General features: G+C 43.7%; 1 protein-coding gene across 12 annotated transcripts in view; it reads left to right on the forward strand.

Moving 5' to 3' along the window:
* Positions 1-16,979, forward strand: part of UNC80 (unc-80 homolog, NALCN channel complex subunit) — a 132,964-nt gene that overhangs the window by 112,324 nt on the left and 3,661 nt on the right. For 10 of the 12 annotated variants that reach the window (XM_054829417.1, XM_054829418.1, XM_054829419.1 and 7 more), the window contains 9 exons: positions 53-259; positions 1,767-1,951; positions 2,855-3,020; positions 3,919-4,098; positions 6,066-6,204; positions 8,223-8,279; positions 14,374-14,455; positions 14,961-15,072; positions 16,240-16,451. In XM_054829417.1, the coding sequence (XP_054685392.1) occupies positions 53-259; positions 1,767-1,951; positions 2,855-3,020; positions 3,919-4,098; positions 6,066-6,204; positions 8,223-8,279; positions 14,374-14,455; positions 14,961-15,072; positions 16,240-16,451 (1,340 nt within the window). The remainder of the gene's footprint in view (positions 1-52; positions 260-1,766; positions 1,952-2,854; positions 3,021-3,918; positions 4,099-6,065; positions 6,205-8,222; positions 8,280-14,373; positions 14,456-14,960; positions 15,073-16,239; positions 16,452-16,979) is intronic. The other 2 variants (XM_054829422.1, XM_054829428.1) reach the window with 1 other exon arrangement.

A 16,979-nucleotide genomic window follows, 5' to 3' on the forward strand; every position in this document is an offset into this window, starting at 1 on the left:
GATGGGATGTAGCCTGATCTTTCTCTCTCTCTCCCCTCCCCATGCATCTCAGACAGCCCCTGGCTGGAGCAGCCTGAGGTCCTGCTGCTGCTCCAGACTGTTATCAATATCCTCCTGCCACCTCGCATCATCAGCACTTCCCGCAGCAAGAATTTCATGCTGGAGAGCTCCCCTGCCCATTGCTCTACCCCAGGGGATGCAGGGAAGGACCTGCGGCGGGAAGGGCTCGCCGAGTCCACCAGCCAGGCTGCCTACCTGGGTGAGTGATGGCTCCTGCTCACCACTGGGAAGAGACAGAGATAAAATGGAGCGTTCAAGACTATAGATATCACCAAAGAAAACCATCTCAGGCAGGTTTGAGCTCTGTAGAGCTGCTTTAGGTCTTGTCATGAACAAGGGGCCAAGCCCAAGGGTAAAGCCAGGAGTATCTCTGGAATGTATTGCAACGTGAGCAGTTTCTGCACTGTAGCTGGAGGAGATTGCAGCACAGCTAGACATCGTTGTTTTCATGCTGCCAGGATATGGCAGTGAAGCCACAAAAGGCAAGTCAGACTGCCTACCAGCCCCTAATATCACAGCTGCACTGGCCCTTGACTAGCAGGAGTGAAACATGATGCAGTCTGTCTGCCTGCTGGCCATGTGCACACAGTCCTTACTGACTGATATTCCCTCTGCTTACTGTATGCTGCTGCAAGGTAGTACTATATTTTCATACGTATGACCCCAGGTGAAAGGAAAGAAAAAATAATCAAATTGGAAGTGCAGCAGCAGTGCAGATTATCAGGGCTATATGGGAAGAGTTTTGTCTCAAAGCTCTCCTTCAAACAGCTTCACTGTTTCTGATTTTGTAAGGGCATTTACCCGAAGACTTATATTCAGGTCTTTCTTAACCCTTATCTGAGGAATGGGGTAACACTGATGAAAAAATGGCAATTCACCACTGATTTAGCCCCCCACCCCAACAAACCTGGATACAGATGTGTGATGGCTGAGATGTCTTGATCATCCCATCAAGAAAGATAGTCAACCTTGTCCCAACAGTTCCCAGGCCTCCCTGTTTGTTCCAGACCAGGGGAGCATGGAAAGGGGGAGATTCCTTGTCTCTCCTGTGAGCTAACTGTTGGTCACTGCCCACTTTAATATAGAGCATTGTTTTGAACTTCATCACCCTTCATGCCCATTTGTTATGCAGTGCTCCTGTGAATTACAGCCCTTGGCTTACTGGACCATATTTTTATTTAATTACAGTTTAGCCATGACTCATGCAGCTTGCACTGCTAGAAAGGTTCTTTTCATTACCCCATAAATAACCTGGAGGTTATTATGCTCACAGAGTGACTCTGTGTGGACATGCTTGATCAAGATTTTTGAGGTTGTCTGATCAGCCAGGGCTGTATTCCCCTGTATTTCAAAATATCTGAATTCCAGGAAGGCAAAAGAACTCTGCAGAGAGGGAGAGGGGAAGCTAGAGCAAGAAAATACAGAGGAACTTAGGTGTGAAGTAGGAAAATTTCTCTGGAAATGGGATTCTCAGTCCTGATCCTGAGACTTTTATTATAAGAAGATTGCCCTCCTTCCCTGCAGCATTTGGACACTGATAGAAAAGAGTTGTGACTCTGTGGTTTGTGGGTGTGCATGTGCACATGCATGCATGCATGCCTGTGTAGGTTCATGCCCACTGTGGCCCCCCCATTCCGCCCTCAGTGCATGCAAAGGACACTGATAATGTCTCTGACTGCTGTTTGCTGGTGTGTGTTCCCCTGTAGCCCTGAAGGTGATCCTTGTCTGCTTTGAACGCCAACTGGACAGCCAGTGGTACTGGCTGAGCCTGCAAGTCAAGGAGATGGCACTGCGGAAGGTGGGAGGGCTGGCCCTGTGGGATTTCCTCGACTTTATCGTACGAACACGGATCCCTATCTTTGTGCTTCTTCGGCCCTTCATCCAGTGCAAGGTAACAGTTGCTTTGGCTCCTGCTAGATCACTCTCTGAGGGCAAGATATCCTTTATTCCCCTGCTGAGAACAGAGAAACGGCACTCCTGGAAGAACTGGGTGTTTATGTAGGGAAGTGAGTTTTCAGAAGTTAGTAGGCCTGTGAAGCATTTGAACCTAAATCACTAGGCTTTTACTAAACAACTCTAAAGAGTATCATGCAGGAGCTCTCATCCACAAAGCCACAGAGTATAGCTAGTCTTAGTTCCCCTGGATGGGAAAGTACTATTGGGCTTGACCAAGAGGGCTTGCATGTAGACTTAGTTTTGCATCAAAGATACTCAAAGCACTTGGAAGTAGTGTGGATGCTCTGAACCTAGGAGGGGGTTGGCATAGTTGGCAGAAATCTTCCAGAAGTCTCTCTTCTGCACAGAGCGGGGCAATACAACTAACAGTCATGAAGGACCACTCCACTTTACATTTTTTGGGTGAAGGTTCTGACAAGGCTCTTGCAGACAGACAGACAGCTGCTAGGCTGAGGTGGCCAGCGCTTAAGCTAATCACGGCTCTTCCCTGCTTACCAGGTAGACTAGTACATGGTACTCCACCTTATTTAGCCTACTGTGTGTCACCACTTGGACAGACTAAATTATCTTGGAGGAAGGAGCTGTCTCATGTCTGAGGGTAGAGCTTAGCATAAGGAAGCCCTCATCCCTATGTACCAATATCGGTGAGGTTTTGATATCTGTTCAGTGAAATATAAGGTTGTCCCTTGAAGACAGGTGAAAATCTCATAACTGGAGTCGAAACTTCATACCTACAAAGAGGACAGTCTGCTGGCTCAGGAGATTCCTGCTGGTCTGGAGACCAGTCCCAGTTCCCTGGGCATCATTTTCCCAATGCTAACGTTTCCCAATTTTGCAGCTGCTGGCCCAACCGGCTGAGAACCACGAGGAGCTGACTGCCCGACAGCACATTGCCGACCAGCTGGAGAGACGGTTCATACCGCGCCCGCTCTGCAAGAGCTCCCTCATTGCTGAGTTCAATAACGAGCTGAAGATCCTGAAGGAAGCAGTGCACAGTGGGTCCGGTAAGGAGGAGAGGGGAGAGCTAAGGGCCATCAGCCCAATCTGGCCAGCTGGCTCACCCATAAATTAACTTGTGAGGCAGCCCACTGCCTAGGAGGGGCGTGGGGTAAACCACTCACACCCTGACAGCCTGCTCCTGGATCAGGCCCTCTGCCCAGCCCAGCCTTGCCACTGGACAGCCAACAGAAGTCCAGGTTAGTTGTGAAATGCACCTTGCTTTGCCCACTTTTCCCCACTAAGTCTGTGTCCCATTTCCCAGGAGCCACCTCCCGCTGTCACAGCTGGCTTGTGCAGCCCCAACTCACAGTGCAGCAAGCTGCTACCTACATCTCTGTAAATCTGAAACTGCTTGTGTAGAAACGTCTGTCTGCTTGTCAGCAGCAGGTCTGTCTCCTCCTTTCCCCTCTTGGTCTCTTTTTGTTTTTCTCTGCTGTTACCAGCGAGGTCCAGATCGGTGTCACCGAGCTTGGTGCACTCAATTCTCTTTTGCATGAGGGAACACTTTTCTCCTGTAACAGTCACCCTTGTTGCCACGAGATGGCAGCCACTGCTTACACACGGCAAGAGATTTTATGTGCTTTGTTCTTAAAAATGAAAACAAATTCAAAAGAAAATTCCTCAGCCTTTTTTCCCTTGGTAATACTTCGCCTTGTTTCTAAATGTCAAACCTGATCTGGAAAATATGGCACTAAGGTTGAGGGATACTGCATAAGAAAAACAGACAAAGATTTGGGAGAGATGAGGTGAGCCAGGGCAGATGTGTTTGTTTTATCACCTCTGCCAACCCCTGCCCCACTAGTCCGGGCAGAATCAGGTGCCTGACATGATAGGAATGCTTGGCTGGTTCTTGATTTCCAGTGCCATCACTGACTGGGGTTTGGTTTTCCCACTCTTGCACAGCTTACCAAGGGAAGACATCTGTCAGCACCGTGGGCACCTCCACCTCCGCTTACCGCCTGAGCCTGGCCACCATGTCCCGCTCCAACACTGGCACTGGCACGGTCTGGGAGCAGGACAGTGAGCCTTCCCAGCAGGCCTCGCAGGACACGCTGAGCCGCACAGATGAGGAGGATGAAGAAAGTACGTGGCAACTGATTCAAGCTAAGCCCCCAACTTTGAAGATGTTTTCTTGATGCCCCAGAGGATGGCTAGGAGGGGATTGTCCCTGTGAATAAAAGGCCCACAGGGGCACGAGGCTAAGAAACTGGTGTGGTTGCTGCACAGTTCACGGTGTTAAAGCTTGGGTCATTACATACCTCCGCATTCCCTCCTGAGCTCTGGGTAGGGAAGAGGGAAGGGCACTGGCAGAATTTTAGTGTATCAGACCTGGGCTGACATGCAATCCTCTCAGTGCTGACGAGGCATTTGGCAATCAGTCCTCTCTTTGACCTTCATCATGACAGTAGGCAGGGGCTGTGGCTGGCTCTGTAGTTAGGATCCTGCTCCTGCAGGACCTTAGTACTTCCTGCTCATCGCTTCTGTCCAGATGCTTCAACGTGGAATATGTTGTCTCTGTGCTGCATGGGATCCAGCTGTGGCTCTCTGCAGGGTGGAATGTTTGTGTGCTTGTGTCACTCAATTAACAAAGAGGAAATTATACCTCAAACCTACTGACAACAAAAGTTTGATTTCCCTTTTTGGGCAGCTGGCAGGTTTCTGGGGTTGCCAGGCTTTCTGGTACCAGTTTAGGAGTGAGATGGTGAATCTTTTGGGGACTAATTTGCAATGACCTGAATGTTGCTTTGTCATTTCAGCTGTTTGATATTATTCTTGGAATTTTGCCTTCTCTCTGCTTCTGAGCTGTCCATCTGCTTCTGAGTTGTCCATCAGTGAAAGCCAGGATAGAAAACTCTGCTCATATATCATCAGGCTTGGGCTTCCCCCTACGTTAGCAGGGATATTGTCTTCTGGTGCTGCAATGGTTGGTTGCCTCAGTGCCTGAAATTCAGGTGCTTCATGTCTGTATTTGAGGACAACTGACTATTCCCTAAAGGCATTAAACAAAAAGGATGAAAAACAGGTTTAAAAGAAGGGCCTGTGCAGTTATGGCAGAACTGCCTTTTGGGAAAGAACACTTAGCTGAAAGTTTCCAGGATCAGCCCAACTTTATTTTAGCTGGGTTCATGACTAAACATTGCATGATCCACCCAGTTCTGTATGCTGATACATTGCTCAGATGCTCACTGTGGTGAACTTGGGTTTCAGCCTCAGATTAATTATGAAATGATGAGTGCTATCTTCCTATTTGCTTGTGGCCGTATTACTTCAGCCCTGCCTTGGCTTAATGCTGCCATAAAATATTTCAGTATATCAAAGCTGGAAAAGGTCTAAAAGAGAAAATTACACAAAACTTCCCATTTGTTTTATTTGTTTATTTGTAATTAGTTGTTGTTGTTGTGGTAAAAACCACAACAGAGTCATTTCTTGCCAGGTACTTTATATAATTTTAAACAGCATTGAAAATTTCAAGCAGTCCTGATCACAATCCAACTGTCTGCATAATTCAGTTGCAGTTTGATGTATTTGAGTCAATTTATCAAATTTTTTTGGTGGCATTTTAAAATGCATGTCCCGAAGTGTGTTAAAGGGTGTCAGTTCTGCATTTTGCTGTTATGTATTTTATCTTTTGTAACAGTGCTTTGCTATATCATAGCAGCAGTTTAGTTCACACCAGCAAAATGTCCAGTTACAACTTTTATGCCAGAAAACTGTGTATTAACAAACAATTTATCAATCACAGGAATTAAGCCCTAGTGGAAGCTGAATTCCCCAAACACATTTTCCTGAGAGCCATATAAGCTGAAAGCATACATAAATCCCTGCCCCATGCTTGCTGGGTTTGTTATCCTCTGGGTTTTACGCATATGTCTTTCTGAACTGTGACTGTAAAATCTAATGGAAGTATTCAAATTTGCAGGCTTGGGGCGTTGGTAAGTAAATGCTGGGTACACCTTTGGCATCCTGTTAACTCTTGACAACTGTAAATAAGTAGGTGGGGTTTGGGATGGTTGTTTCCTCTCCTTTCCTGTTTTTTTCTTTCTTTCTAGATGACTCCCTGAGCATGCCCAGTGTGGTAAGTGAACAAGAAGCATACCTTATGGGTGCCATTGGGAGGAGGCGGTTCTCCAGCCATCTCTCCAGCGTGTCTGCACCTCAGGCTGAGGTGGGCATGTTACCCAGCCAAAGGTAACAACATGGGCTTTTTACCTTTCCCATTATATTCATGAGAGCAGAAATGGCACAGGTATATTTTGTGTACATCAGAGATGTGGGACAGTAGAATCAGTGCCAGCATAGTGATGATAAATTTATTCATCCTGAAATAATGTTGGACCAAGGGTGCAGGGTTGGAAATAATGATTTTCCAGGACGATCTGTGTTGTGTAAGGTCCATCAGAACAAGCTGTCATCCATAGAAACCTTCCTCTCAAACAGTTTCAGAAACCCTCAGCACTATTATTTTCCTCTGCTACTACCGTGGATAGCAAAAGGAAACACATGATTTGGGAGTTATGCATTGAACCAGGGGACGGTACACAATCCGTGTAGGGAGTGCGGAGGAATCCTGAGAAGCTGGGAAGGGGGGCAGAGGCATCCTGTTTGATTTACTTTGTTTTCTTCCATACAGTCTTTGTCCTTCCTAGAACAGTAACTAGCTCATCACAGAAACTGAATGTCAAGTTCAAAGATGGGATTTAATACTGTTTAAAACCAGAAATATACTTGTTGATAGAAATAACTTCGAATGCCTTATTCCTGGTTAACATGGAGTAGTGAGAAAGAGATTGGAATTTGGGAAATGTACATCTTTAGAAGATGCAGAGAGAAGTTTTGCATTTGAATGTGATTTTTTTTTTCTAAGCAAGCAATGTTTATTATTTTATTTGTCTGCAACATAGTTATCCAAGGATATCTGACAATGGATAGATTAATTTATGTTATTTCCTTTGAACCTTTAAAGAATAAATTCTACATTATCTCTTGACCAGCCTTGGAAAATCAAACAACATTGTTCCCTCCCCAGTCTTGCTTGGAATTAAAGAAATAACCTTGATACATGAAGGAAAAGTAACAGCTGTGGTACATACCAGCAGAGATAGGAGAAATGATTTACAAGAGAGAAGTTACACAGATTTTATCTGGCAGTTTTCACAAAAGGGCTTACAGGAACTCATTTGACTTTTGAACTCAATTGATTCAGTCCCTTTGTTTCTTGAAAATTTAATATGCAAGGTGGCATTTTCCCCAATCTTTCACTACCATCTTCAATGCATAAACTTCATAAGAGTCACAGTTGACTGATAGCAATGTTTGCTTTGTGCAATCCCAAGTCATGGTGATGCTGAGAAAAAAAGACTTTAATTACAACAGAGCTTTGCTCTCTACTTTTTTAAGTACATGGTATACCAGGAGAATCACTTTTCATCTGTGTAGGGAAAGTACAAGCTCAGCAAACATAATCATAGTCCACAATGTCGTGCCCTTTTTAGCTATGGTTGGTCTCTGGGCTTTTAGACTGCCTCACAAATGTAAACTAATTAATGCTAAGTAATATCGCTATTGCTTTCCTGCTGGTAACCCAGCAGACTGCTTGCTTTCTTTCATGTTTTTCCTATGGGCTGAGAAAGCTGCTCCTGCCCAAATGGCTGAAGTGTAGAGAAGCGACGTGATTGTGAACTGGTTTGCCAGGATCCACACCAGCTGTTTACTTACAGTTTCACTACACTACAAGACCTTGTTTTCCAGATGTTTGTCTCTAGAGTTGTACCAGAAGGAGAGTGGCCTATAGCTCATGGGAGATAGATTAGCCCTCCCTCAGGAAGAACTGGCTCATGGGGAAGGGGGGAGAAAAAAAGCTTTCTATGAAGCTGGAAGTAAATAGAACTGAAATAAATGAAAACGCTGCAGGAAACAGTTCTCTGCCCTTATTTCATGTGGAAGCACATTCTACTGAATTTCTCAGCAGAGATGTAGAAGTCTCCATATAGTGTAAACTCCCTCTAAAGACTGCTCTTGTTATCAGATGTTCTTTCAGCTCCTCCGAGTCATATATGTGCTGTTGAGCGTGCGAGACCAATTAATGTTACCGTCCTTTTTTTACTTTTTTTATTCCATTGATATTTTTTTCCCTTGAAAACAGAGACAATCGCATGCTTTTTGCATTTTCTTTCCCTAAATTCTTAATCTCCCTGCCCCTCCTGCAGTGAACCTAATGTCCTCGATGACTCCCCGAGCCTGGCCACTGAGGGCAGCCTCTCTAGGTACAGTGTTAACACTACCTGTCTGTCAGTGTGTGTGCTGGGAAACGAGCCGTTTCCAATCGCCTCTGTCTCTTCCCCTCACCTTTTGTCACTCTTTCCATCTCTGTCTCTTGTGGCTCATCGATATTCAGGCCTGCAAGTCAAAGGTGTAGCAACCCACCTTCAGTTTTCAGCTTTGATTGCCAATAACTTTGAGGAGGCTAAGGGGAAGGGGAAAGAAAAAGATGTAGCAAGTGAAATAGCGGTCTGGCTGGCTAGCCTCAGGGTTTTCCCCTTGTTTAGCAATTGCTCGAAAGGCATGAGAAAGATTATCCATGAGGCATTAGCTGTAGCCTGTTATAAGCATTAGTCTGGAGGCTTATATAAAAGAGAGACATCTGTTTTTCCATTCATCTCACAATGCTGTCACCACAAAAGACTTAATAATGATATCAAGCTGTGTTCTTTAACATTCACTAATAAAACTAATTATGATAATTCCTATGGAATATAGTTCTCTGTAGATGCTTTACAATAATTCTCATTTTTACAAAGCATTTCCAATTCTCAAATGACACCTTTGAAAGCTTGCAGGTGAACACCATTAATACATATTTAAAATTGCCCTGTCAGTGCTGGAGCCCAGGTCTAGCTGTTCCTCATGACCCACGGACAGGGGAGTTTGTGGGCAAACACTATCAGAGCCATGCCTGTCAAATGGGTCAGGAGTGAGCTTAGAAGGGAGGTCTGTACCTTTAACGGCCAGCTCAGTCGTGTTAATCATCCTTACTGTCCTGCTGCTGTGCAACCCTCAAGAGGTCGGAGAGCTGTTGTTAGTCCCAAGAGCATCTCTGTTTCCTTCCAGAAGAACATGGCCACTTACGTTGGCAACACGGAGGGTAACACACTATTTCATTACTTTACCACACCAGCTGAAGATGTGGATATGTTGAGAGACATTTGTGTGAATGGTTTTATTTTGTTAGCTTGGTTTTAGAAGTCAGTACTGGCTTTCCGGGGCAGGGACAGGCTGCTTTGTTTGTTTGTTTACTCTTCTCAGTTGACAAATGGAGAGTTTATCATTGGCGGTGTCACTGAGACCATCCCATGATTCATGGTGTTCTTTATGTGTGTGAATCCTGCTTTGGCAGATCGATCTCTAATTGGTGCTACTGTAGGAGTGGTGTTAGGAAAAGACATCAGCTTGTTGGCAGAGGCAGGAATATTGTTATCTGGTTTTGTGATAAAGCAAAATGAATTGCATGGTCATCCGAGCATGTTTTGGGGCCCAAGGAAAGTCGTTCAACCAAAGAAGTTAAGTGCTGTCCCTTAAGTAGAGCTAAAATCTCAATACAGTTGAGGAGGATGACAAAGGAGAAGGTCCGTATCTGAGTTAAAGCCATAATAAGCTGATAACAGGTTACATCAGTGTTGAATTTGAAATGTTTTGATCTTGTTAAGCAGGGGGAGTCACGCCTAGTAACTGTGGTGAGGCTGAGGAATATGAGACAGCTAAGTCAACAGATGAGTTCAAATGCAATAATTTATTCTGAACCCTGAAATTTAATCAGCTGTACAGTGGGTTCCTACTAATTTCTGTCACACCAATTTTCACTAGAGACCAGGACACTATCCTCCACCCTGCTCTATGGTACAGAGATTTCCTTAGGCAGAACGGTTAACAGATGTACTTGGGAGTCAGTTCTGCTGAGGTTTATTATTCTTTTCAAGGAGTGGGCACTAACATCTGAAGGAGGGGCATCAGGGCTGCAAAGCATGAAGACAGGGAAATACTGCACATTTTTATAACAAGGCTCGGTTAGAGTTCTGTGAAGAAGAAAAGATGTTTCAACTGCATTGTTAAATGTGCAAATTGGATTCCTCCTCTAAAGGATAGAAGTAATAAAGCAGACATTGTAGGAGCTTTTTGTGCTCTGGGGATCATAGGACAGAATTAATGTGGTTTTATATTCAGGAACATTAGTTTTGAATAAAACAGGCTTGAGTTTTTCTTACATAACTTTGATTTCGGCTGGAGCACAATGATAACAACTGTTTAGGATTGCCCTCTGAATTCAAAAGCTGATGTTTAGTAATAACTGACATAAATCATATGGAAACTAGATCCTTATGGAAGGTAGGAGTTTTAAATAAATAAAATAAATAGTGACAAACACAAAAAAGAATAAAGTCATTTTGCCTTCGTTCTATAGCAATTAGAGCCAGCCATGTAGAAAAGCAGGGAAGACAAGAAGGTGATAGCATTTAAGTGCTCAGAAGTAAACAGAAAGCATGGGGTACAGGGCTGAAGAGCATATATGTCCAGTTTCGCGATTTGTTGTGGTTATAACCTGAGAGGAGAGGATACTTGCCCAAATCAGAAAGCAAGAATGAGAAGTCACTGTCATGGAAATCTGTTGCATAAACACATTCCCCTTTAATGTTTGTCATGTTGCCTGTCATAGCTTAGTGGTGCCTAATAGGGAAAATCAGAGTGAATTCACATTATCAGGGCAAGGGTAGCAGATCTAACACTAAGTGGGCTAGGATGTGTCTGGGAATAAAGAGCTGGAGTTCATCTACATTTTAACCCATTCTCCACTGGCCTTTGTCCACTAACCCTCTCATTCAGATGTCTTGGGACACAAAGTCTGTACGTTCTACCATAATGACGTGGCAAGCATGTACATCTTTTTAACAGACATTTAAACTCCTTGCTTCCTTCGTCTCTGTTTTGGTTTCTTCCTTGTTCTTTTTTTTCTTTTTTTGGCTGCATGGTTTCTAGTAATTCATGAGCATCACTTACTATAATTGCCAACCTGACAAAGCTTCTTTTAGCCCCCACTGTGTGACTGCAGTGGCTGTCATTTCTTGTAGTGCTGGCAACATGCTTCCACGAAGTTGGGTTGGTTTGATCTTTTGCTCACCTGTCTCTGCCCTAACTATGTAATGGGAGTAACATTACTGTGAAGATAAAACCCCTGACAGAGATACTCAGAGAGTGACAGAGCATCTTTGTGTTGGGCAGGAAAAAACTTCTAGTTTGTTATTCTGAAATAAATCTGGCTTATGTACTGCAGAAAAACCCTTCTTATCGATCACGTTGCCAGAGGAGGGAAACAGTACTGTCAGCTGAAATGGCATTTGATTCAGTGTTCCTTGATTGCGTCCCACGGGCTGCCAGAAAAACAGTATACTCCTGGTCCAGTCGGTAAACAAGGAGAGACAGAAAAGGAGGGAGGGAGGGCTACACAGAGCCAACAGTCTGCCTGCCACACTAATTTTCACGGAAACAAGATCAGTAGGGCTGTTCTTTGACGGGAAAAGAAACCCTCAGAAACCCTCATGAAGTGAAAGGTTATATCTGAAAATTCAGTCACTCATCTGAAATTCGTGGTCTTTAAGAGGCTCGCTCTCTTTCGTTCCCTTCTTCAGAATTTGGGGAGAGAAGGCAAAAAGCCACAGCAGGCCTGTGCTGTGCGCAGGCAGCTCTGCAAAACTCAGCTGCTCTTGGGTCCACCATTTGCCTGCAATAGATCTGCAATTTCAGCTCATTAAGATCATCCCAAATTATACCAATTTGTGTAATGATTCAGTACTGGAAATAAACAGCCACCAGCTCACTAAATTCATTTCACTTATGATATAAGCCAGGTGGAAAATCCCAGACTCCAGCAGGAAGACACAAAGTCCAGCCTTTCTTTTGCTCACCTATTGTTTGTCTTCAGTGCACAGATTATTCCATGGGAATTGTTTTTTTTCCTCATGTATAGCCTCTGTGCCCTCATGCGGTCCATGTACTCCCTTTATCTAATGACTTTTTCAAAGTGTTTTCATGATGCATGTGAAATGAGTTTGTTTCACCACTATAAACAGTGTTTTGTCATGAATATAACTGTAGTCTTTCTGCTACAGACATTTATGTCTTCTCACTCATAGAACTAAGAGTTACTGTTCCTTCATCAGAAATTGTTGCAGTATTCTCAAAAGCTAGTGCAATAGAAAATTATTTTCTCAAGACCTTCTCCAGTTAATTCCTACTTAATTCACGTATTGGTAACTACGCTAAAAACTTCTTAAAATTCAGAGGAATAAGGTTTTGTGTAATCCTAGAAACAGGAGGTTAAGAAAATTCTACAAGCTGTAACTGCAGGTAGTCTGGATCATAAATCTAAAGATTAATTTAAGCACAGTCTCTTTGCTTTCATAAGGAATGATGTGTTGCTTCTGGACCTACCAGTCATATGTGCTGCAGTCATTGTCTGGGTCAAGAACACAGTCCTACTAACAGGAAGTAACTTTGAGGACTCTGCTTATTCATAGACGGGTGTTTGCATGATGTTTAGGATGCTTTGTATGTAAATCATGTCAATACCCTACGTAAAAGCTGGAAAATATGTTCCAGAGGCTGGTGATCTCATTTGGAAGAGCTGTCTGAGGGAGAAAAGGACTCAAATATATCTTGTTTGTTCTGGCTTTGAGCTTACAGAAGCTTTTCCTTTTTTTCTAAACCACTGCAGCTGTGTGAGATTGCCGAGGGCATGCCTAGCATTATTAGGCTGTGGTCAGACAATCAGAAGAGAAATGGCTTCAGGGTCTTAACATGTCTCTCTCCTTGAAGTTGCCCACTGTCTCCCCAGCAGAGCTGGTAGGAACACACGCGTAGTTTAGTGCAAAGTCTGGATTTAGTTTAAACTGATAAGGGGGGAAGGAATAGGACTTTCAGGTCAGGTAACCAGACTTTGACCTGAAGCAGACCAGGAAGCTCTCATGTTCTGTTCCACCAAACCTAAGGGCAGTAACTTCTGCCAAAGCCAAGAATGAGCTGTTCAGGAGACAGAACTTTTTAAGCCTGTCCGCAGACATCCTCCATGCCTTGTCTGACCATGTCCTACTTTCTCTGCTCCTGTAAGGTCAGGCAGTAAACCTTCACTCTGTTGGTGGTACTGAGCTCCTCCAGGGAGATCCAAGGAAAACATCTAGAGAAAAGAATGTTGTTTTCCTTTAGATTAACGCAGGCCAAAGGCAAAATGGGTTGTAATACCGAATCTTCAACAACGCGTACCAGATATAGCTGAAAGTTGCTTAAATAGGACGTGTGGCTCAGTGGATTCCAGTCTGTCCCAAATAAGCAGCTGCCTGATTTAAAATAAGTCCATCTTAAATGTTAGTTGCTATTGTAACCATATGTCTCTCAGACATAGTTCATTCAGTTAAAATGTTTTGTGACCGCTGTGTGCTAAATGACCAATTTTTAACTGTTTGGAAGAATACAGTGCTTTGATGAAAATGAGGGGAGGGTGGAATTTTTATATCAAGTAGATTACATGGTCAGTTGAATGGTAGAATGAGATGGTGTGTAGCTGAGTATGTTTTATTACTAAAGGTTCTTTTACTGCAGATATTTCAGATTTCTTGTGCCAAGGTATTAAAAACTAAAAACCTGTGGTTTTTATATATATGTATGAAAAAATCTACATTTACTTGTCTTTTTTTTTGTTTGTTAGCCACAAAAAGACTTAAGGCTGCAAGTGTTGAGTGTGGGGCCTTGTTCACATAGCTCATGCATCCATTATGTGAATGGATCCTTTGTCACTTTGTGTTTGTTTTTCATTTGTTGACTTAAATTGAAATTAAAACCAGATGACAAAATTGTGATGAGGCTGTGGAGTCTATTTGGGAGGAAAAATATAGCTTTTACAACATTGTCCTTGAAAAAGGAAAAGCAAACAAGAAGGCTTTTGAGCTAGGGAGCTGATATTCTTGCCTTTATTGATGTGGCAAAGGATGCAGAGAAGTGAGTGTTGCTCAGTGGGATGCATCAATCAATGACTGAAAACTGAAATCTGCAGTTATTTATATTTGGATGCTACCTGTGCGTGGCCAAGTCCTGAATGCCATGACTCCACCTCCCACCCCTTCCTAAGCCCCGGAAGCCACAACCCAACAGACACGTCCCCCCCATCCTTCAAAGACAGTATTGCTCTTTGAAGTGACTGTGCCATTAGTGGTTGGTTGGTTGGTTTATTTATTTATTTTAGTCACAACTGCCAGGACACCTACTAGTTATACAGGGTGCTTCTGTGCTTGGCCTAATGCTGTCAACATCTAACAGGGTGGCAAGTGTGCAGAGTGAGCCGGGACAGCAGAACCTTCTTCTGCAGCAGCCCCTGGGGCGGAAGAGAGGCCTACGGCAGGTGAGAACACAGGGAGTGAAGAAACTTTCTCTCCCTCTCTTTGAGTTGGTTTTGTTTTCTCATCTGTGTCTGTTTTTAAATGATTTGTGCATGCGACGTGTCCCTTTTGCCTAATTTGTGACATACTAGTGCAGTCTGTTGAGTTAGCAGGAACCATAGCACATCGTAGCTGTGAGGCCTGACAAATCTCTAAGAGAGGAGGTGCACTTTGTTTTCAATTCCCCAATCTTTTCCTCTGCACGCTTTTTTTTTAAAATCAATTACATCAATTAAATGATGGTCACACAATCTGCATTGCATTTGTATTAAAACTGAAAAAGCTCAAAACCCAGAAGTTCATGTGAATGAGATGTCTAAGCAATGGAAACTTTAAAACACTTATCCGCTAAAAGTAGAGTGAATGGACATCTAGAGGAATAGACAATGATGATCTATTCTCCTTACAGAGGAGAAGTTGTGTAATATGTGAACGTACATCAGCCTAACTCTTTCTTCCAATGTTTAGCTTCGACGACCACTGCTGTCACGTCAGAAAACTCAAACCGAACCTCGTAGCCGTCACGGAGCTCGACTTTCAACCACACGCCGGAGCATCCAGCCAAAACCAAAACCTAGCGGTAGGGCAGTGCTGCATTTCCAGAACCAGTACTTCATATTTGAAAGGAGGAAAATACTGTGGTGGTGTTTTAGCTTAAAGGAAATGTTAGTATGTTGTTAGTAGCCTATATTAAAGTGAAGTCCCAGCAGTTTTGTCCTTTTTCCTAGTAAGTGGATATCCTATCAGAAAATCACCCCCTCAGAACACTTTGATGGTTTCTTCCAAAGGCTTTCAAGGTGAAAGAGGACATGGACAGTGAATTATCATGTCTACTAGAGGTGTGGAGAATTTAGGAGACTAGGTGTCTAGTCAGGATGCCTTGTCCAAAACCTCCAGATGTGCAAATTCTGAAGCTTCTATTGACAGTAGTAGAAAGAAGGAAATTTCCCATAATTTCTAAGCTTAGCAGTGCAGAGCTTTAAGGGTTGTATATGGAAATTAATATAGGACAGTTCTAGTCCATGCCGTATGTTTCCAGGAGTCAGCACGGTCAAGCAGAGGAGGTGGCTGTATTCTTTACCATCTGAAGGGAGCAGTTAACTTTGGAGGAAACACCTGGGAGAGCAATGGTTGCTTGCACACTTTCTGGGTTGCTAACAACTCAGCCAGGACCATGCTTGGGCAACAGTGCTGCTGGAGATGTTTATCATTAAAGCTGACCCAAAATAATTAAGAGCAGGAGCAGGGATATCAGTTTTACTGTTAAGTTTTAGTCTTTATTCCCAGATAGTGGACTCAGTCTGCAGGCATGGGGGGCAAACAGCTGCCCTTTTTCTTTTCTCAGATCTCCTGCAAAACCTTGGGAAATTCCCTTATATATTTGCATCTCAATTTTCCTTTTTTAGTTGAGGGCAGAAATGCCTAACTCACAGAGGAATTCAATTCAGTATATTCTTCTGGGACAGAGAGACGTTATGGGTGGCATTTATCTCACCAAGCCATGATAAAGATAGGTAGGGTAACCAGTCTTCAGGAGATTCCCGACTCTTGCTGTGGCTTTACAGGAAGTCTAGGGTAAAAGGCTTTTAGATTAGACTCCAGTTAGACAGCTTATAAAGACAGAATGAATCATGAATCCTGTCTTAGTTGTAAAAACTGCAGGGATTCTCTTTCTTATTTTCTTCTTGTGTTTTCCTTCCCAAATCGTAGCATTTTAATGCAATTTTCTGGGCTTTGTACCCTTCAGTGGAGCAGAAGCGGTCAGTGACTTTCACTGAAGCCCAGCCTGACACAACGACAGCCTCCCCAGGGGACCCATCAGCTCCAGCAGCCCCGCAGCAGGGCTGCAGCCGCAGCAGCCCCCAGGCGACCAGCAAGCAGGAACCACTAAGTAAACCTGTGCTGACTTCCTCACCTGCCATCGTAGTGGCTGATCTCCACAGCCAGACCACTGGCCAGGTAACGTGACTGACAGTTTTACTATGTGTGTCTTACCCACTGCTTCATCAAAGCAAATTTACAGGGAAATGCCTGATGCATTACAGCACTATAATGAAAGCTGGTGGGTGAGTGAAGACAGCAAACTCTTCCGTGTGTCTGTTCTTTAAGCTGAGTTTGCTGTCTGACCCCTACTTTTGTAAACCGTTCGCTTCTAGATCTATGCAATGATTCTTAATTTGCAAATATATTTCCTGTGTGTTCCCTTCTCATCTTCCCGTCACACACAGTAGTTCTTCTGGACCTGCAAGTTTTCATCAACAAGATTTTACAGCTTGCTCTCTGAGAAATGCATCCTTAAGGAAGGACTCCCTCAAAACCTGAGGACTGTTTTAGCAAAAGCATCACATTTCAAAAGAAATTGCTTGTCCAACATTTTTCTGCGTGGACACTACGGAGGACAGTGCGGGGCATTCATCCCTTCAACACATCAGTGACATTGAGATCACTTTTATATGCCCAGATAGCTAGTGTCTGTTGGGGATTATG

Source organism: Grus americana, chromosome 6 (genome assembly GCF_028858705.1).
Source record: "Grus americana isolate bGruAme1 chromosome 6, bGruAme1.mat, whole genome shotgun sequence".
Lineage (NCBI taxonomy): Eukaryota > Metazoa > Chordata > Aves > Gruiformes > Gruidae > Grus > Grus americana.